This window comes from Dendrobates tinctorius, unplaced genomic scaffold (assembly GCF_039654945.1).
Source record: "Dendrobates tinctorius isolate UK_male_01 unplaced genomic scaffold, ASM3965494v1 ptg000250l, whole genome shotgun sequence".
Lineage (NCBI taxonomy): Eukaryota > Metazoa > Chordata > Amphibia > Anura > Dendrobatidae > Dendrobates > Dendrobates tinctorius.
The window spans coordinates 62,651,739-62,674,077 of record NW_027361917.1 but is presented as its reverse complement, the minus strand read 5'-3'; the positions used below and the strand labels follow the sequence as shown (position 1 = coordinate 62,674,077).

Sequence of the window (22,339 nt, the reverse complement as noted above, 5' to 3'; positions counted from 1 at the left end):
TCGGGTGATGAGATGTCCGTCTGCGCATGCGCGGCGGCCATTTTCCAGGAAGAAAGCAGGCATGGAGCGACAGAGACCCCCCCACGCTGAACGGGACAGAGCGAGGCGGCGGCGGTGGGGCGGAAGAAACCACCGGGGGACAGGAGCGCGGCGGTGGCGGACAGCGCAGCGGCAGCATCAGGGCACAGAGTGCCGCGGCAAGTACCCTCAGTGGCAGCGCAAATGTATATCCTCTTTGTAAGACGCACCCCCTTTTTCCCCTCAATTTTGGGGGAAAAAAAGTGCGTCTTACAAAGCGGAAAATACGGTATTTAGAGTATGTTGGACATAAAGGTTAGATGCGTGAAATCTCACTTGACAGAAAAGCAATGATTGCACGCACAACTCTGCTTAGAACAGAAGACTCAATGGCTGATCCAATGACCCCCTGACAAAGCATCTGGTGTGAAATGCACATCCGGCAAGGTCAGGCTTTTGTCAGTACTTCTCTACATCTTTATCATCATTTCCATTGTTTATTTCTAGGCTGTTGTTTTGGTATGTTAAACTGAATTACTTTGTTCAAATCATCCTCTATAATGATTATTACTAAATTCTTTATACTGCCATACCTCGCATGGCTCTCTTTAATACACGTTTGTAGCAATTCAGTTTTTTCCAAGACATATTGGTAACTGGGACCATCTGGGACCATTTTTGGTACTGTATAACCAAGCAGCTGTTTTCCTGTGTGGACTCTTATTATTTAGAATAATAATTTTATTTTATATAGTGCCAACATATTCCGCAGCACGTTACAATTACATAGTTACATAGGTTGAAAAACGACCTAGCTCCATCAAGTACAACCTTTCTCCACCAATTGTACATTTTGTCACTAAATTAACTATAACAAAAGTTATAACAAAGTTGTGTGTATTGAGAAAATCATCCAGCCCTATTTTAAAACCTGTCATAGTGGCTGCCCTTACTACAGTGCCGGCAAAAAAAAATCTTTACAAGTTCAATGAAATCACAAAATCTTAATATTCAAGTGGATTCGAGTGTTTTATTGTGGATATTTTATTGCAATTAGTATTTTGTCATGTCACCCTTACATTTTATCACCATCTGCAGTCGTTTAGGCATGGATTCAGCAAGGCTGGCTAAGTATGCGGAGTCCATCTTTACCCACAGTGTCTTCAGCACCTCCTTTAGATTGTTGATGTTGCTGGGTCGTGTCTCTTGAACCTTGTTTTTCATTAAATTCCAGGCATTTTCTATGGGGTTAAGGTCAGGGGAATTACCTGGCCACTCTAAAATGTTAATGTTATGGTCACTGCGAAACTTTCTCACGGCCTTGGCTTTGTGGACAGGGGCTCCATCATGCATAAAGTAATCACACTGATGTATGACCCAAAAAGTAAGCATGTGTTCTTCCAAAACAGTAATGTAATTGCTTGCTTTCATAGTTACATTCTTGGGAAGGAAGTACAAACCTGCCCTGCCCATGCTTCCACTGAATGCACCCCACACCATCACGCTGTCAGGGTGTTTAACAGTCTTGACTGTACATTTTGGGTCATACCGTGACACGGTACTCGGACAACACACAACCTTTGAGCCTCCCCTGACCAGCCTGAAAGTGCTCTCATCACTAAACATCACTTTCTTCCACTCTTCAGATGCCAAATCTTGATATTTCTTACAAAAGGCAAGCGTTTTCTTCTTCATTGCTGCTGTGAGCAGGGGCTTCTTTGCGGCACGGCAACTTGGTAGACCCAGGTCCTTCTGCAGGCAGTGACCAATTGTCCTAGTTGCGATGTTCTGGAGGAGCATAGGGTACTTGTTTTTTAGTTCAACAGCAGTTATAGAAGGGTGTGACATCACTTCACGCTCCAGAAGCTTATCAGTCCTTCGTGAAGTCTTCTTAGGTGCGCCAGAGCCTGACTTCCTCTGTGGTACCATCCCAGAAGGCAATGATGCTGCCGACCGCTTCAGCTGATAAATTGCTTCTCTTGACACTCCCAGATCTCTAGCTACAGCAATCACCGAATCCCCCTTCTCGAGCAGAGCCAAGGCACGGGATTTCTCTTCCATTTTAAGCTTCTTTCGACCCATTGTGGGAGATAATAAAAAACTGAGGGAGATAGATAATAAAAGACTGCCTAATAGCAAAACTGACTGAGCTGCACATAACCAGAGTACAGCTTTCGCTTTACCAGAGAAGTGAAAACTGAGCGTTGATTGGTTGATATTTGCAACAAAGCCAGCTTTAATATTAGACAGGTTTTTATTATCTCCCCCATTGTGTACACTTTTAAAAAGTGAAATTATGATGTGGATTTTATATGTAAAGTTTTTTTTTGCTGCGCAAGTGTAAAGATTTTTTTTGCCGGCACTGTACCTCTTGTGGTCGGCATTCCACAGTCTGACTGCTGTAGCTGTAAATAACTCTTTCCTGATTAGCTCCCAGAATCACCTTTCTTCTACCCCTGAGGCTGAGTGCAGACGTACTTTTTGGCCCTGCAGATTTTTCCGCACAGAATGGAAGAAATCCGCAGGTCAAATGACCTGCATTTTTCCTGCGGATTTCTTCCATTTTTCATGCGGTTTTCTTGCGGTTTTGTGCGGTTTTCCCCCTGCGGATTTGGTGACAGGGGAGATGGAAAACCGCTCAAAAGTAACATGCTGCGGATTTTGTACCGCAGGAAAACCGAACGGAAAAATCCGCAGCGTCTGCACAGCAGTTTTTTCATTGATTTTAAGGCTACTGTACATCACAATGCGGATATGCAACATTTCTGCGCGGTGAAATCCGCTGCAAATCTGCATCGTGTGCACACAGCCTGACGGTATCTGCACACGCTGTGAATTCTGCTGCGTTTCCGCAGCGGTTTTGGACCTGCGGAAACACAGCAGATTTTTGCTGTGTTGTACAGTACCTTTATTTCCTATGGAAATTAAAAAACGCTGTGCACATGCTGCGGATTTTTCCGCGCGGTTTTGCTGCGGTTTACAATCCGCAGCATGTCAATTCTTTTGTGCAGAAACGCTGCGGTTTCACACCTAATCCATTATGAGGCGTAAAACCGCAGGATTTATCTGCGGTTTTCACTACAAAATCCGCAGAGCCAAAAAACTCCGTGTGCACATACCCTAATGAGTGCCCCCTGGTCCTAAGCAAGGGCTCTGGAAGGAATAAGCCATGAGCCAGTGTTTTGTACTGACCACACATACAGTGCCCTGCGAAAGTATTCGGCCGCCTGGAACTTTTCAACCTTTTCCCACATATCATGCCTCTAACATAAAAATACCAAATGTAAATTGTTGGTGAGGAATCAACAACAAGTGGGACACAATTGTGAAGTTGAATGAAATTTATTGTTTTTTTTTAATTTTTGCGGAAATTCAAAAACTGAAAAGTGGGGCGTACAATATTATTCGGCCCCTTTACTTTCAGTGCAGGAAACTCACTCCAGAAGTTAATTGTGGATCTCTAAATGATCCAATGTTGTCCTAAATGACTAATGATGATAAATATAATCCACCTGTGTGTAATCAAGTCTCCGTATAAATGCACCTGCTCTTTGATAGTCTCAGGGTTCTGTTTGAAGCACAGAGAGCATCATGAAGACCAAGGAACACAACAGGCAGGACCGTGATACTGTTGTGGAGAAGTTTAAAGCCAGATTTGGATACAAAATGATTTCCAAAACTTTAAACATCCCAAGGAGCACTGTGCAAGTGATCATATTGAAATGGAAGGAGTATCCTACCACTGCAAATCTACCAAGACCCGGCCGTCCCTCTAAACTTTCATCTCAAACAAGGAGAAGACTGATCAGAGATGCAGCCAAAAGGCCATGATCACTCTGGATGAACTGCAGAAATCTACAGCTGAGGTGGGACAGTCTGTTCATCGGACAACAATCAGTCGTACACTGCACAAATTGGGCCTTTATGGAAGAGTGGCAAGAAGAAAGCCATTTCTCAAAGATATCCATAAAAAGTGTTGTATAAAGTTTGCAAAAAGCCACCTGGGAGACACACCAAACATGTGGAAGAAGGTGCTCTGGTCAGATGAAACCAAAACCGAACTTTTAGGCAACAATGCCAAACAATATGTTTTGACATAAAGGCAACACAGCTCATCACCCTGAACACACCATCCCCACTGTCACATATGGTGATGGCAGCATCATGGTTTGGGCCTGCTTTTCTTCAGCAGGGACAGGGAAGATGAGAATTGATGGGAAGAAGATGGATGGAGCCAAATACAGGACCATTCTTGAAGAAAACCTGTTGGAGTCTGCAAAAGACCTGAGACTGGGACAGAGATTTGTCTTCCAACAAGACAATGATCCCAAGCATAAAGCAAAATCTACAATGGAATGGTTCACAAATAAACGAATCCAGGTGTTGGAATGGTCAAGTCAAAGTCCAGACCTGAATCCAAGAGAATCTGTGGAAACAGCTGAAAACTGCTGTTCACAAACGATCTCCATCAAACCTCACTGAGCTCGAGCTGTTTGCCAAGGAAGAAAGGGCAAGAATTTCAGTCTCTCAATGTACAAAACTGATAGACATACCCCAAGCGACTTGCAGCTGTAATCGCAGCAAAGGGTGGCGCAACAAAGTATTAAGTTAAAGGGGCCGAAAAATATTGCACGCCCCACTTTTCAGTTTTTGAATTTCATCAAAAATTTAAAATAACCAATAAATTTCGTTCCGCTTCACAATTGTGTTCTACTTCACCAAAAAATTACATTTGGTATCTTTATGTTTGAAGCATGATATGTGGGAAAAGGTTGAAAAGTTCCAGGGGGCTGAATACTTTCGCAAGGCACTGTATATTTATACATGTAAATGAGATCTCCTCTGAGGTGTCTTTTTACTAAGCTAAACAAGCCCAACTTTTCCATCCTCTCTTCCTATGAAAGGCCTTCCATCCCTTGTAATAATCTAGTTGCCCGCCTTTGAACTAATTTCTGAATATCTTTTTTAAATGTGGAGCCCAAAACTGGATCCCATATTCTAGATGTGGCCTTACAAGTGATTTATAAAGGGGTAATAATATATTTGGATAGTGGGATTTTCTCTTTTTTTATACATCCTAAAATCCTGTTTGCTTTTGCAGCTGCTGCTTGACATTGAGTACTGCAGCTCTGCTTACTTGTAACCAGAATACCCAAGTCCTTCTCCTGATCTATAGTCCTGAGTATACTCCCATTTAATGTATATGCAGCAATAGGATTACTCCACCATAGGTGCATTACTTTACATTTATCTACATTAAATGTCATTTGCCAAGTGGTTGCCCATTCAGTTATCTTATCCAGATCGTTTTGCAATATTGTAATTAAAAAGTATTTGATTCTATACCATTTTAATTGCTGCCTTTGATAGTATATTAATTGAATCTTATATTTTTATATTAAATTAAACCAATGTAAGAAATTCCTTGTGAATTTGCTTGCCATGCTCTTGTGATCAGTACAGTGGGTACGGAAAGTGTTCAGACCCCTTTAAATTTTTCATTCTGTTTCATTGCAGCCATTTGGTAAATTCATAAAAGTTCATTTTTTTCTCATTAATGTACACTCTGCACCCCATCTTGACTGAAAAAAACCCAGAAATAGAAATTTTTGCAAATTTATTAAAAAAGAAAAACTGAAATATCACAGTCATAAGTGTTCAGACCCTTTGCTCAGGCACTTATATTTAAGTCACATGCTGTCCATGTCCTTGTGACCCTCCTTGACATGGTTCTACTCCTTCACTGGAGTCCAGCTGTGTTTAATTAAACTGCTAGGACTTGATTTGTAAAAGGCACACACCTGTCTATATAAGACCTCACAGCTCACAGTGCATGTCAGACCAAATGAGAATAATGAGGTCAAAGGAACTGGCCAAGGAGCTCAGAGACAGAATTGTGGCAAGGCACAGATCTGGACAAAGTTACAAAACAATCTCGGCAGTACTCAAGGTTCCTAAGAGCACAGTGGCCTCCATAATCCTTAAATAGAAGAAGTTTGGGACCACCAGAAGTCTTCGTAGACCTGGCCGCCCAGCAAAACTGAGCAATCGTGGGAGAAGAGACTTGGTGAGAGATGTAAATAACAACTCCAAGATCACTGTGGCTGAGCTCCACAGATGCAATAGGGAGATGGGAGAAAGTTCCACAAAGTCAACTATCACTGCAGCCCTCCACCAGTCGGGCCTTTATGGCAGAGTGGCCCGACGGAAGCCTCTTCTCAGTGCAAGACATATGAAAGCATGCATAGAGTTTTTCTGTTCTGATGAGACGAAGATGGAGCTTTTTGGTGATAATTCTAATTGGTCTATGTGGAGAAAACTAGGCACTGCTCATCACCTGCCCAATACAATCCCAACAGTGAAACAAGGTGGTGACAGCATTATGCTATGGGGGTGTTTTTCAGCTGCAGAGACAGGACAACTGGTTGCAATTGAAGGAAACATGAATGTGTCCAAGTACAGAGATATCCTGGATGTAAACCAGCTGAAGGTTCACCTTCCAACAAGACAATGACCCTACTCACACAGCTAAAATAACAAAGGAGTGTCTTCAGAGTAACTCTGTGACCATTCTTGATTGGCCCAGCCAGAGCCCTGACCTAAACCCAATTGAGCATCTCTGGAGAGACCTGAAAATGGCTGTTCACCAACTTTCACAATCCAACCTGACGGAACTGGAGAGGATCTGCAAGGAAGAATGGCACAAATCCACAAATCCAGGTGTGAAAAACTTGTTGCATCATTCCCAAGACGACTCATGGCTGTACTAGCTCAAAAGCGTGCTTCTACTCAATACTGAGCAAAAGGGTCTGAATACTTATGACCATGTGATATTTCAGTTTTTCTTTACTAAATTTGCAAACATTTTTACATTTCTGTTTTTTTTAAAGTTAAGATGGGATGCAGAGTGTACATTAATGAGAAAAAAATGAACTTTTTTGAATTTACCAAATGGCTGCAATGAAACAAAGAGTGAAAAATTTAAAGGGGTCTGAATACTTTCCGTACCCACTGTATATGTACTATACTAATTCCTTCATGATTTGTAAATAAATCAAACCTTAACAGAGAAGCTCAAGATTTGTAGCATGCTGTGAATCTCTATAAATCACCAATATAACTTAAGCCACAGGTAATTAGAAAGTAGTACAAACATGTCTAATGTTACAGGTGATGCCATCCTGGCACACTATGCCATGTTTTATTATGAGATTGCAAAGCTAACAAAAAGCAAAAATTGTAATCAGTAAAACTAAACATTGTAATTTTTTTCCCCTAATATAAACCAAAGGATGGGAAACGTTTACCCGTACTTGCAATGTGCTGACTAATACAGACTTGTACATGCCAGAACATGGCTAAACATTGAAACATCACATCCTCTTTTCATTTATTAGGAGAGAGAAAACAGAAGTGTCATTTACGATAAAACTATTCGAAATTTCTAAATATGTTTTTGTTTCAAGACATTACAGGAATGTGACATTAGTTCCAACCTACCTGTGTTACTGGATCAAACACAGCCTCTGTTGTTATCCCTCTTACATTACTGCCATGACCTCGTTCAGTCATTGCAAACATCCCTGTAAACTCCTGATTCTGTTAAGAAAAAAAAAAAAAACATATGAATTTTATTTTTATTTTACATATATGTTTTTATATACTATCGACTAGTGACATTCAACTTTTTATTACTAAATGAATATAATTAGTACATGAAAAAATTACGTTACATTACATATACACATACTGCTCAAAAAATAAAGGGAAAACTAAAATACCACATCCTAGGTATCAATGAATGGAATATTAGAGTTACATGTCTTTATTCATTACACAGTGGAATGCGTTGAGAAAAAAAAAAAAAATGTAAAGCAAAATGAATATCCAATGGAGGTCTGGATTAGGAATGATACTCAAGATCAAAGTGGAAATTAAATTACCGTATATACTCGAGTATAAGCCTACCTGAGTATAAGCAGAAGCACCTAATTTTACCCCGGAAGACTGGTCAAGTTTATTGACTCGAGTAAAAGCCGGGTCTGCATTGCCCCTTATCCCTGTCCTGTTATTCATGGCTCCCCCCATCGCTGTCCTGGTATGCGTGGCTTCGCCGTCATGTCCTGGTATGTGTGGCTCCCCAGTAGCTGTCCTGGTTTGCATGCTTCCTATTACAAAAAAAAAACAAAACATCCTACTCACGCTCCAGCGTGCCCTCACAGCATCTCATTGGTGCTGACTTCCTGCAGCTCTTCCTATGCTGAGTCATCACGTGGCACCGCTCATTAAGGTAATGAATATGCACTCCATGCCTATGGGAGTGGAGACGCATGCATATTAATTACCTTAATGAGCGGTGCCAGCACAGGAAGAGCTGCAGGAAGCCGGCACCAACGAGATGCATCATGCTGCAAGGTCGCCGGGACCAACGAGATGCTACGAGGGCACGCTGGAGGGTGAGTAGGACCAGATGTCTTCTGGAAGCTGCCGGCTGAAGCTGTCACTGTGCGCGCTATCAGAGAAATGAATATTCATTTCTCTTTAGCAGCAGCACAGACTTCAGCCACAGTCACCGGCTCGTGCCTCTGAGACCAGCTGCTCCCCCGCCTGCTTTCTGGGACAATGACTCGTGTATAAGCAGAGGGGGGCGTTTTCAGCACAAAAAAATATGCTGAAAAACTCGGCTTATACACAAGTATACACTGTACAGGATGATCTAACTTCAGTGGAAATGCCTCAAGACAAGGAAATGATGCTCAGTAGTGTGTGTGGCCTCCACGTGCCTGAATGACCTCCCTACAATGCCTGGGCATGCTCCTGATGAGGCAGCGGATGTTCTCCTGAGGGATGTCCTCCCAGACCTCGATTAAAGCATCAAGTTAACTTCTGGACAGTCTATGGTGCAACGTGGCTATGGTGGATGGAACGAGACATGATGTCCCAGATGTGCTCTATTGGATTCAGGTCTGGGGAACTGCATGATGTATGGTATTGTCTGCAAAAGGTTTGGAAAAGGTCTTAATAGAAATAATCTTGCCATGTGTACCCAGCAATTGCAAATCAAGAAAAAAAAACATGTGGAATTGCTATTGCACGTGAACTTTAAATTAAAATAATTAGCATTGAGATATTGCACAAAGTCCGGTATGGCAGACACATCTCCACTCCATATGATGAGTGTGTCATCAATATATCTGCCAAACCAGACAATGTGCGACATGAAAACATTGGAAACAGAATATAGATCATTATTTTCCCAAAAGGAGATGACAAGGTTGGCCAAAGAGGGTGAAATTTTTGCTCCAATTGCCACGCCAGAACATGGTAAATAATTCTGCTGATCAAAAGAATAAAAATTGAGAGTAAAAATTGTGTAACTTGGCTCAGTGGTTAGCACTGCAGCCTTGCAGCACAGGAGTCCTTGGTTCAAATCCCACCAAGAACAACATCTGAAAGGAGTTTGTATGTTCTCCCCGTGTTTCGTGGGTTTCCTCCGGGTTCTCCGGTTTCCTTCCACATTCCAAAGACATACTGATAGGGAATTTAGATTGTGAGCCCCATCGGGGACAGTGCCAGTAATGTCTGTAAAGCGCTGTGGAATTAATGGCGCTATATAAATGAGTAAAATAAATAAATCAGTGGTGTGGGCAGGTTTACACAAAGATCAGCATTCTGAACACTTCAAGATATGCAGCAAAGAAAATAGTAATGTATATAAATGACTAGCAAATGGCAAGTGCTACTCTCAGATTACATAGCAAACAACTGGTGAAAGATTCCCTTTAAAGTCTTTAGTATTAAAAAGTACAATTTTAATTTTGACTGAAAGCTGTCTCTAAGACCACAGTCAGATGGTCTGAATGGTTGCATGTGTAAGTGGTGTACACCAAGGTTCGGTGCATGCCTGATATTATTCAACTTATTTATTAATGGTTATAGAAGATGGGACTCATTGCACATTTTATTTTTGCAGTTGACACAAAGCTATGTAGTGTAGTTTCTGGAAAAAGTTACAAGGTGACTTGGACCATCTGAGCTTTTTTGGCAGATGGTCAGCAGCTTCTAAGGATAGCAGAATAATGTAATGTAATAAAATAGGTACTCCTCCCATTTGGCACAGGTGATTTTAATTAGCAGGAGACTGCAAAGTAAGTGGTCTAGCCCAGTTCTGCTCTCACTGAAGAGCTAGAGGAAGGCAAGTTTCAGTGCTCCTTTCATTTGGTTAGGTGCTGTGTGGCGGCCTTTGTTGCTGTGGTTTTGTGCTGGTGGGACGGCGTGGTTTGGAGCCATAGCTTGCAGCATGGGTGCTGTGGGGCACCAGGCCATCCGTTATGCTGATGCATTGCCGCCATGGCGGTGGTCGGCGCACGGCTCCACTCCATTAGGGCAGTACGACCCACTATGAGGTTTGCCGTGATGTGGCAGTGGGCATCACACATTCTGATCAGAATGTTAAACTAAGAACCTCATGTTCAGTTATTAAATTTTTGCCTAGCGGCAGTAGATCAATGTATGATTTTTGGAGGTGCGGTTCATGCTTTTTTCTTTTTTTGGTGCATAAAATAGGCATTGACTCACGGGACAGAGATACGATACTACCACTTTACAAAACATTAATGCAACCTCCTAATGTGGAATTTGCAGATCAGTTCTGTGGCCTAGTTAATTCAAAGAATGCCCTGCATTTAGAAAAAGTACATCGAAAAGCCACAAAACTGAACAGGCACATAGAGGATCTGAGTAAAAAGTTACCTTGTCTTGAAAAGAGATGTCTAAGGGAGGTGAACATGATAAATCTTTACTAGCATATTCATGAACTTTACAAAATATATCAGGACTACAGATGAAAAGTGTCACCGACGTGGTTTGTGGAACCACTGTGTCACGGATCGTGGAGAGCCTGGAGGGGCGTGACTAAGCGATCACCTGACTATTCACTAGAGCCTCTGATGGTGAGGTTAGACTTGGCTCTCGATAAATGCCAGGTGCCACTCCAGGACAGACCAACGGTCGCACAGCAGCTAGACCTAAAGGACAGACTGGATGGAGCAGCAGGCAGAGCTTGCATCAGAGTGCAGCTGAACAAGTTCGTATCAGAGTGCAGCAGAGTTTATGCCAGAGTGCAGATAGCAGGATTTGCTTCAGAGTGAAGCAAGAAGGATTTGTTTCAGGGTGCAGCAAGCGAGCTTTACCCTTAGAGTACAGCAGGCAGGATTTGTGCTTAGTGTACAACAGGCAAGATTTGCACTGGTATGCAACCTTACACAGCATAGCCTAAAACAGGAAGGTTGCTCAGGCACCTCTCCAGTGGAGAGGAAGCAATATATACATAATACCTCAAAACCTTTGGCTGGGGAGGAAATAGCAAGTGCACGCACTGGCCCTTAGAACATGGCCAGAGGCCTGGAAGGAAGTGCTGCTGGGAGCATGCGAAGCATGAGGAAGAAAGGGACCAACTGCTGCGCGGGTGAGTGAACTGACACGCCGGGAAGCCAGCGTGGTGCTAACAAAAAGTGCCAATATATGTCTATGGAGCAATGAAAATCACGGACAGCTCAAGGATGGAATCCTCATGATGCAGATAGTGGTGAATACATTGATTGAGGATGCAGCCATGGGCTCCTTCTTCCACAAATCAGCGTGTGACCGAGAGAGCAGACAAAATGACGTCAATACATCAAGTCTCCTGTGTGGAGAGTTAGTGCACAGGAGAAAGAAGCAGACGCCAGTGGAAGTGGAGTGAGGCGAGTATGTGTTTAAGGTTTCCTTTTTTTTATAGGTGTAGGAGATATGTGCCTGTATATAGGGGGCTATGTGAGGGCTCATACTGTATATATAGGGGCTTATTCTGACTATAAGGTTATATTTAGGGGCTCATACTGTAAACAGTGGCTTGCGAAAGTATTCACCCCCTTTAATTTTTACATATGTTTTCCATGTAAGCTCAGTTCTATTCCTGCATCCATGTAGAAAGTCTGGTTTCCGTCCCGTATCTATTTAGTAAGCTCGCTTCTGTTCCTATATCTATGTACCAAGCACGGTTCTATTACCATATTTTCATATTAAGCTTGGTTTTGTTCACATATCTATGTATTAAGCTCAGGTCTGTTCTCCTATTTATATAGTTAGCTTGGTTCTGTTCCCATATAAATGTAATAAGCTTGGTTCTGTTACAATACCTATGTAGTAAGCTTGGGTGTGTTCCAATACCTACTGTAGAGACACTGGGACAGCGAGTACTCTAGTCTGCAGGCTCGAGACCGCATGGACCAGGGATCATCCCACTGAATGCCAGCTCTTCTTTTACAGTGGGCATAAAACTACTCAGACAACACAGGGTGAGGATAAAACAGTGTGGCAACACTTTATTAAGCCACAAAACAGGCAAATTACACACAGAAAAGTCCCAGCAAAATATCCAAGATGGTGCAAATTTACAGAGTAACACCTTTCCGCTGACTCGCTGGGATTAAAACTGCAACTTCTAGGGCTGACTACCCCCACCTCTGTCACATACACAAAGGAGTTAATGACAAGCTTAGGAAGCTGACAGTCCATTTAGGTACAAGGCCAGGTGACTGGAGGATCACAACCTGGCTTCTCCGAACATCTCCATGGAGTCATGTGATCGGTGGACCCCAATCCTGGCTTTCCCAAACGTATCTATCCATGGTTCAGTGATGGTCAATGGAGCAGATTTGTGTTCTTTCAGCCGGGGTAGTGGTTAATAATAATCTTTATTTTTTTATTTAATAATAAAATAATATTTAATAATAATAATAATAATAGTGGTCCCCTACACTGGCCTCCTTTAGAATGTTAAATCTGTGTCCCTCATGAAAAGCCATGATGTTCTGGCAGCTGTCTTGTTAAGTGTTCCTGGCTGTGGTTTTGTAAAGAGTCTCTGTTTCTCTTGGATGACTTGTTAGAGAGGCAAATCTCACTTATATACAGTGGGTAAGGAAAGTATTCAGACCCCTTTAAGTTTTTCACTGTGTCCCGATCCATTTTTGGATGTGTGGCAGCTCAGGCTCTGCCAAGTTAAAACTTTTTTCCTTTCAGGCCAGGGGGGGGTTAAATGTCAGTTTTTCCTCGCTGGCAAGCTGGTGTAATTGCATTACTGCTGGGTCAGCTGATGTGGGCGGTGACCACTCCCACCAGCCTTTAAAAGGTCACCTGATGCATCAGCTGTCGGTGTTAGAGCAATCTGCAGTGACCAAGCTGGAGTAAGGAGCTCTCTGGTTGCAGTGGTACTTCTGCTGACTTTGCTTATCTGGTGCCTTTATCTAGCTGTGCGGTGCTTTGCAACAGAGAGAGCCAAGTGTTGTATTTTTGTTACCTTGTCCCTTTAGTGTCTGTCACCTCCCCCTGTGTTTATTACCTGCAGAGGTGAGACTAGTGCTCCTTGCCGGACAGAGAAATAGCCAGGGCAATTATAGGTGACAATCAGGACGAGATATCCTGATGGCGGCGGTGGAAAAGACCTGCATAGGGCATTAGGGGAGTGCAGGGAAAGGCTCAAGTTTGAGCTCAGGTGGTGACCATCCCTCATTCCCTATTGGTAGAGTCTTCCTCCCCCCTTAATCCCGTTGTATGAGAGTTGTGCCGTCCATTGACCGACCACCCGCTGGGTCGTGTCACACAGTGATAGTCACTTCGTGACACTGTTTCATTGAAGCTATTTGGTAAATTCAAAAAAGTTAATTTTTTTTTCTCATTAATGTACACTCTGCACCCCATCTTGACTGAAAAAACCAAAAATGTAGAAATTTTTGCAAAATTATCAAAAAAGAAAAACTGAAATATCACATGGTCATAAGTATTCAGACCCTTTGCTCAGTATTGAGCAGAAGCACCCTTTTGAGCTATAACAGCCGTGAGTCGTCTTAGGAATGATGCAACAAGTTCTTCACACCTTGATTTGGGGATCCTCTGCCATTCTTCCTTGAAGATTCTCTCCAGTTCCGTCAGGTTGGATGGTGAATGTTGGTGGACAGCCATTCTCAGGTCTCTCCAGAGATGATTGGGTATAGGTCAGGGCTCTGGCTGAGCCAGTCAAGAATAGTCACAGAGTTGTTCTGAAGTCACTCCTTTGTTATTTTAGCTGTGTGCTTATGGTCACTGTCTTGTTGGAAGGTGAACCTTCGGACAAGTCTGAGGTCCAGAGCACTCTGGAAGAGGTTTTCATCTAGGATATCTCTGTACTTGGCCGTATTGATGTTTCCTTCAATTGCAACCTGTCATCCTGTCCCTGCATCTGAAAAACACCCCCATAGCATTATGCTGCCACCACCATATTGCACTGAGGAGAGGCTTCCGTCGGGCCACTCTGCATAAAGGCCCGACTGGTGGAGGGCTGCAGTGATAGTTGACTTTGTGGAACTTTCTCCCATCTCCCTACTGCATCTATGGAGCTCAGCCACAGTGATCTTTGGGTTCTTCTTTAAGTCTCTCACCAAGGCTCTTCTCCCACGATTGCTCAGTTTGGCTGGACGGCTAGGTCTACGAAGACTTCTGGTGGTCCCAAACTTCTTCCATTTAAGGATTATGGAGGCCAATGTGCTCTTAGGAACCTTGAGTACTGGCTGAATTCTTTTGTAACTTTGGCCAGATCTGTGCTTTGCCACAATTCTGTCTCTGAGCTCCTTGGCCAGTCCTTTGACCTCATGATTCTCATTTGGTCTGACATGCACTGTGAGCTGTGAGGTCTTATTTAGACAGGTGTGTGCATCACAAATCAAGTCCTATCTGTTTCAGTAAACACAGCTGGATACCAATGAAGGAGTAGAACCATCTCAAGGAGGATTACAAGGAAATGGACAGCATGTGACTTAAATATGAGTGTCTGGGCAAAGGGTCTGAATACTTATGAGCATGTGATATTTCAGCTTTTCTTTTTTAATAAATTTGCAAAAATTACTACATTGCCGACCGTAGACAAATGTCAGCGCTGCACAAAACCCTGTTAGCGTTGTCGTTTATCTACAGTTGGCGGTAAGGAAACAGTAAAAGGGGTTGTCTCATGAACAAAGTTCATTTTAATCAACAGACCTTGGAATAATAACTTCCACAATTGGACAAGATTAAAGAAAATGTTCCTGTGCTAAGATAATCTTATAAATGTGCGCCTGCTGTGTACTGTGTAATGTCTGTGTCTGACCGTACAGGCAGATGGTCTGATCATACCACATTCTCCTGAGCAGGAGAACATGTAAAAGAGAGAATACAGACATTACAGCATGGGATCACAGCTGATTATTTGAGGTAAATATTTTTTTTTAAAACAGGCAGATAAATGTTTTAACTCACAAAAAGATTCAGCCGTGATCCCATGATGTCCTGTCTATACACTATCTTTCTTACTCTCCCCTGCCCAGGAGATGTGGTATGTGGAGCGCCCCACCAGGGACTAGCGGGGTACTCGGTACCGGGCCCGTTGATCTCATTGGGAGTTGTCACGGAAGCTGTGACCCGGTCCGTGGCCCTGGGGCTCCATGGCAAAAAGGGGGATGAATGAACAATGAAATAAAGTTTATGAATAGTTCGTGACGCCACCTGTGGTGTTCGGCAAGTGAGGTGTTAGGCCGATGCTACATGCAGATCCTCTGGGACTGTTGGTGGGTTGCAGCCAAGACGGTGAAGCTCCCCACAAGTGGAGCTGTAGTCCCAGGGCAGTGTAGATGTAGCAATGGAGGAGAGGCACAGGCGGTGTAGAGGCTGGTGCCCAGATGTAGAGGTGCGGGGTGTAGTGGTGCGGGAATAAGTGGAGGACACTGGGGCATGTAGTTCCAAAGCTTTACTCACAGTCTGCAGTTCACACAGATGCCTGCCTCCGTGCTGTGTCCTCCGGGTCCTGGGCTCAGTCAACCTCCAGGCAAGATAGGATGCTCCCTTCCAACACTCCGCCAACATGTACCTTTCTGAACGTCTCCTCTATAGCGCCTTTAAGTGAAGTACTCCTAGTACTGAGTTACACTGGAGTGCCTCCTGACAGATGTTCCCAAGAACTCTACTTGTACAGCAGACAGCTGTAGCCTACTTCGGGGACTCCTTACTCCTGAGTCCCGGCTCACTATCCAAGTTGCTGTTGTGCCCCAAGTCTTAGATGGTAGTGCATTTACAGCCCACTACTCCACCGCTGTCTGCTGCAGAACCATTAGTGTCCATACAACCTCGGGGACCGGGTCCTGGCCTTGCGCTTAGAACTTCTAGGCAGGGTTCTTCCTCTAACCCACGTCCTCTGTGTTCCCTTTTACTCCTACGTTCCATACTTGTCTTTCTTTCTTATGGAAGCTCAGGCTTCAGTTCAATGTCTTACTCCTTCTTTCCTTTCCCGGGCCAGCAGGCCCAGGTCACTGAGATCTGCTGCAGCACCTCCTTCCTCCATCCCTCTCTTAGGGATCTTCTCTCCTCACTCCTCTGAGTGACTATCTCCGACTGAACTAACTACTGACTGAAATTCTAAACCTTCCCACTCTTTTATGTATTCTAAACTCCACCCACCTCCCAGCACATTTTGTGTTTCCAAGCAGGGAACCACCAAAGGTGCTCTGCTACTCTCTAAGCAAGGAGCCGCAATGTGGCTTTGCTACACTACTTTGTGGTGAGGGGTGCAGGTGTTGGAGCGTGGTTAGGAGTTCCCACCTTACCTGGATGGTGGGGCACCACACCTCAGGAGGAGGTGCAGTACCTCTGTGGCGACTGAAGCCTCAGGGGCGCACCATTCCCCCCCCCCCCCCCCCGTTAAACACAGCACGTCCGCGGGCTGCAAGTCAAACAGAGTTAACAATATAGGAACATACAAAATTTTGGTAATGCTGAATAAACATTTCTTATACTAAACTTCCTAATATAGAGAAAATATATATTCCTAATATATTGAGAAACCTCAGCACATCTTGCCCAAACACATCGCAGAAAAAAACTACTTATAATTCCAACAACTATTGGCTCTTTATCTTCCTTCTCCTACTGATTTCAGGGGACATCTCCCCCAACCCTGGTCCACCATCCCCCAACCTCAACCCTTACCCTACCTCATATCGAAACCACAATAATCTGATTAACATTACTTGCACTCCCTCATCTCAATCTTTTAATTGTGCCCTCTGGAATCCACGGTCTGCTTGTAACAAGCTTCCTTTCCTACACAACTACTTTCTGAACAACTCTCTTAATCTGTTGGCCCTCACTGAAACCTGGATTCAGGATTCTGACACTGTCTCTCCTGCTGCCATTTCCTACGGTGGCTTACAATTCTCTCACTCCCCGAGACCCACAAACAGACCTGGTGGTGGAGTTGGCATACTCCTGTCCCCACAATGCACTTTCCAGGTCATCCCCCCAGTCCCATCACTCTTATTCCCTTCTTTTGAGGTCCACACCATCAGGCTCTTCCGTCCCCTCTCCCTCAGGGTAGCGGTCATATACCGTCCCCCAGGCTCACCCACCCACTTCCTTGACCACTTTTCAGCCTGGATGCCACACTTCATGTCCTCAGAACTACCAACCCTCATCCTGGGAGACTTCAACATCCCCATTAACAGCCCTAATTCCACATCTGCATGCCAGCTTCTATCACTAACCACCTCTCTAGGCCTCTCACAGCTTTCAACCTCTGAGACACATAAGGACGGTAACACCCTTGATCTGGTCTTCTGCCGGCTCTGTTCAATCTCCCACCTAAACAACTCACCGCTTCCACTCTCTGACCACAACATTCTCTCCTTCATGCTCACAAATCCTCGCCCACCCCAGCTCATTCCTACCTACCACACAGTCAGAAATCTACAAGCTATTAACCCTCAGACACTTTCAGATTCCCTACACTCATCTCTGTCCCCAATCTCCTCTCTTTCCTGTCCTAATCTGGCTGTTCATCACTACAATGACACTCTTAGAAGCACCCTTGACCAAGTAGCTCCCCTCACCCTCAGAACCTCCAAACACAGAGTAAAACAGCCCTGGCTCACATCGCAAACTCAACTTCTCCAGCGATGCTCCAGGAGTGCTGAACGCCTATGGAGAAAAACCCGCACACCAGAAGACTTCATCCATTTCAAATTTATGTTAAGAACCAATAACGCTGCCCTTCACCTTGCCAAACAGACCTACTTCACCACCCTGATCTCCTCACTAACCAACAACCCCAAGAAACTTTTTGACACTTTTCACTCCCTCCTCAGGCCAAAAGCACAAGCCCCGATCACAGACATTTGTGCTGATGACCTGGCCTCCCACTTTACAGAAAAAATAGATAATATCCGTCAAGAAATCTGCTCCCAACCACCAAGTGCTGTGACTCCCATCCCCTTCCTGCATCTCCCCTGGCTCACTCTCCACATTTGATCCCATCACAGAAGAAGAAGTCTCCAGACTCCTCTCTTCTTCTCGTCCGACTACATGCACTACCGACCCCATTCCCTCACATCTCCTCCAGTCTCTCTCTCCAGTCGTCACAACCCACCTAACTACAATCTTTAATCTCTCCCTCTCCTCGGGCATTTTCCCATCCTCCTTCAAACACGCCATCGTTACTCCATTACTAAAGAAACCTGCTCTCGACCCATCCTGCACAAATAACTACAGACCAGTCTCCAATCTCCCCTTCATCTCTAAACTTTTGGAACGCCTAGTTTACTCCCGCCTTACCCGTTACCTCTCCATTCACTCCCTTCTAGACCCTTCACAGTCCGGCTTCTGCCCCCTACATTCGACTGAAACTGCACTCATCAAAGTGACCAATGACCTTCTGACAGCAAAACGTAACGGTGACCACTCTCTGCTCATTCTTCTTGACCTATCTGCAGCTTTCGATACTGTTGACCACCATCTCCTACTCTCTAGGCTCCAGTCACTAGGCATTAAGGACACTGCACTCTCCTGGTTCTCTTCCTATCTCTCTGACCGCTCCTTCAGTGTTTTGTTCTCTGGCTCCACGTCATCTCCTCTTCCTCTTGCTGTCGGGGTACCTCAGGGCTCAGTCCTTGGCCCCCTTTTTTTCTCTCTCTACACGGCCCCAATTTTGACAGACCATCAGCAGATTTGGCTTTCAGTACCATCTTTATGCTGATGACACACAACTATACACGTCTTCCCCCGACCTTACCCCCGCTGTACTACAGAACGCCAGTGACTGTCTGTCCGCAGTCTCCAATATCATGTCCGCTCTCTATCTGAAACTCAACCTCTCCAAAACTGAACTTCTTCTGCTCCCGCCGTCTACTAACCTCCCTAAATCTGACATTTCCCTCTCCGTGGGTGGTACCACAATAACACCCCGGCAGCAGGCGCTCTGTCTGGGTGTTATGTTTGACACCAATCTCTCCTTCACATCCCATATACAATCCCTTGCCCGCTCTTGCCGCTTACACCTAAAGAACATCTCTAGAATCCGCCCTTTTCTCACTATGGAAACAACAAAAACCCTCACTGTTGCATTGATCCACTCTCGCCTGGATTACTGCAACGCTCTATTAATTGGCCTCCCCGTCACTCGACTATCCCCTCTCCAGTCCATACTTAATGCAGCGGCGAGGATCGTCCATCTGGGTAATCGGTACTCGGACGCGTCCGCTCTTCGCCAGTCCTTACATTGGCTGCCCATTCATTATAGGATCCAATTCAAAGTACTTGTTCTCACCCACAAAGCTCTCCACAGTGCGGCACCCCCTTACATCTCTTCTCTCATTTCTGTCTATCGGCCTAGCCGATCGATGCGCTCTGCAAACGACTTTCGACTAACCTCTGCACTAATCCGTACCTCCCACTCCCGACTCCAAGACTTCTCCCGTGCTGCTCCTATCCTCTGGAATGCTCTACCCCAAGAAATCAGGACTATCCACAATTTGCATAGTTTTAGGTGCTCCCTCAAAACACACCTGTTCAGAGCGGCCTATCACATTCACTAATCAAAGTCATTCTCTGTGTAAGTGTGCGTGTGTAGCCCATTCACTATCTCCATCCATCCTTCACTCCCGCAAGATGGCTGGACCTTCATTGTAAATACACCATTGTAAATACACACCTGTACTCTGTATCTCCCTCACCTCATTGTAGATTGTAAGCTCTCACGAGCAGGGTCGTCTTATTTCGTCTTATTTTGCTTTAATTATTGTATTGTTAGCGTTGTTACTTATGACTTGTGTTTTGAAACTGTTAAACTGTAAAGCGCTGCGGAATATGTTGGCACTATATAAAGATTATTATTATTTATTATTATTAATATAGGAGGCACGGTTTCTTGAACGTTACAAACAAATTAACTGTCTAAACCTTTTAAATTATGCTACCTAATGTAAAGTGCTACAGGAGCAAACTCAATATCAATTCACATTTTCTAGCAACACATCTCTTTCCATTATCTTTCACATTTTCTACTCTTCACTGTCTCTTCTAGACTTAGGATGACAACCGTAGATACCTGGTTCGTCACCTGTAATTTTCAATTCTGCATTCACATTCTCAACATCTTTATTCAAAAACTCTGTAAAACATTCACTATGTATCTTTCTCAATATACTTCTATAAAATCTGTCATTAATAACACTATTACGTTCTAGCTTCTTAGTCAGAGAATAACATTAACCCCTTTACCCCTAAGGGTGGTTTGCACGTTCATGACCGGGCCAATTTTTACAATTCTGACCACTGTCCCTTTATGAGGTAATAACTCTGAAACGCTTCAATGGATCCCGGTGATTCTGACAATGTTTTCTCGTGACATATTGTACTTCATGTTAGTGGTAAAATTTAATTCATATAACTTACATTTATTTGTGAAAAAAACGGAAATTTGGCAAAAATTTCGCAATTTTCCAACTTTTAATTTTTATGCCCTTAAATCACAGAGATACGGCACACAAAAAAACTGTCATGGTTAAGACATGGTTAATGTCCTGTTCTGACAGGGTTAACATTGCCGGTGTCATGGTTAGGACATGGTTAATGTCCTGTTCTGACAGGGTTAACATTGCCGGCCTCTCTTTGGATCTGGGAGGGGTATTTATGCTCACTCCATACCGGCATTCTCTGTCAGTTATACTGCTATTCTGGTGTGTCTGACCCCTGGTGTGCGTGTACTCTGCATTGTTTGTTTGCTTCCCGTGTATAACCCGGCTTGTTCCTTCACTCTGCACTCCGTCTCTCGTTTTTGGTACCATTGTCTTTTCTGGTTCTGACCTCCTGGCTTGGCTATCGTTACTCCGTTACAGTTTACCCCTATTGTACCGTCTAATACCTGTTCTGGTTTTCTGATCTATTGCTACGTCCTGACTATTCTTTCTGTCTAAGCCCTTTGGTACTGTCCTGCTATCTCGTGCTTTGACCCGGCTTGATCTGGTATCTGTCTCTGTCTATGCTCCTTGGTAAGATTGTCCTGTAGTTACCCTTCTAGGAGTTTCCCTGCAGCTCCTAGTTCTGTGGAGCTTAGGCCACGCCCCCAGCAGTCACGTGATTCAGGTCCTGGAGCATGCATTGTCACCACTGCTGCTCGCTCTGCAGGTATCTTTGTGCACAGTCTTTGTACTCAGGACACGCACTCTGGCTCAGTGAGCAAGTGCAGTGCGGTGTTCCTGACAATATAACTGACCGTTTCAGGTTTTTTTTCCTCTAAAGGAAAAAAAAAAAAAAAAGTGTGTGTTATCCTCATGGATCCCATACAAGCCGTGGCTGATCAGGTCAAGCACCTGACCTAAATGTTCCATAAACTCAATGTGGAACAGCGCACGATGGCCCATACCCAGCAACAGTTGGTGGTTACTGTGCAGGGGGCTGTCGATGCAGGGGCTTCTAGTTCTGGGGGTAGGGATGTGTCATTAGCGTCCCCCGAATCTCCAGTCAAATTGCCCGATCCCTTCTCAGGGGATAAAAAGGAGTTCAGGTCTTTCAGAGAAGGATGCAAGCTTTTTTTTTCTCTAAGGCCCTGCTCCTCCGGGGATGAGTTCCAGAGGGTGGGGGTCATTATTTCCCTACTTCGGGGGGCTCCGCAAGCATGGGCTTTCTCTCTGTCTTCCTCTGCTCCTGAACGTATGTCAGTGAACTTGTTCTTTGAGGCTCTGGGGTACATTTATGATGAGCCTGATAGAGTGTGACTGGCAGAGGATATGGTGATGAGTGTGACACAGGGGAGACACTCTGCCGAATGGTTCTGCTCAGAGTTTAGACGTTGGACCGCCGAAGTATCCTGGAATGACGCCGCCCTGAGGGGGTTGTTTCGCAGGGGCCTTTCTGACCGTCTGCAGGACGCTCTGGCATTACATCCGCCTCCTGATACCCTGGAGGACGCCATGATGCAGGCGGTCCGTATGGACCGGAGACTCCG

The 22,339-nt window shown here is 44.4% G+C and overlaps 1 protein-coding gene across 2 annotated transcripts in view; it reads right to left on the bottom strand.

Annotated features, from left to right (window-relative positions):
- ACOXL (acyl-CoA oxidase like) overlaps nucleotides 1-22,339 on the bottom strand; it is a 756,489-nt gene that overhangs the window by 609,406 nt on the left and 124,744 nt on the right. For both annotated transcript variants that reach the window (XM_073557722.1, XM_073557721.1), the window contains exon 5: nucleotides 7,519-7,617. In XM_073557722.1, the coding sequence (XP_073413823.1) occupies nucleotides 7,519-7,617 (99 nt within the window). The remainder of the gene's footprint in view (nucleotides 1-7,518; nucleotides 7,618-22,339) is intronic.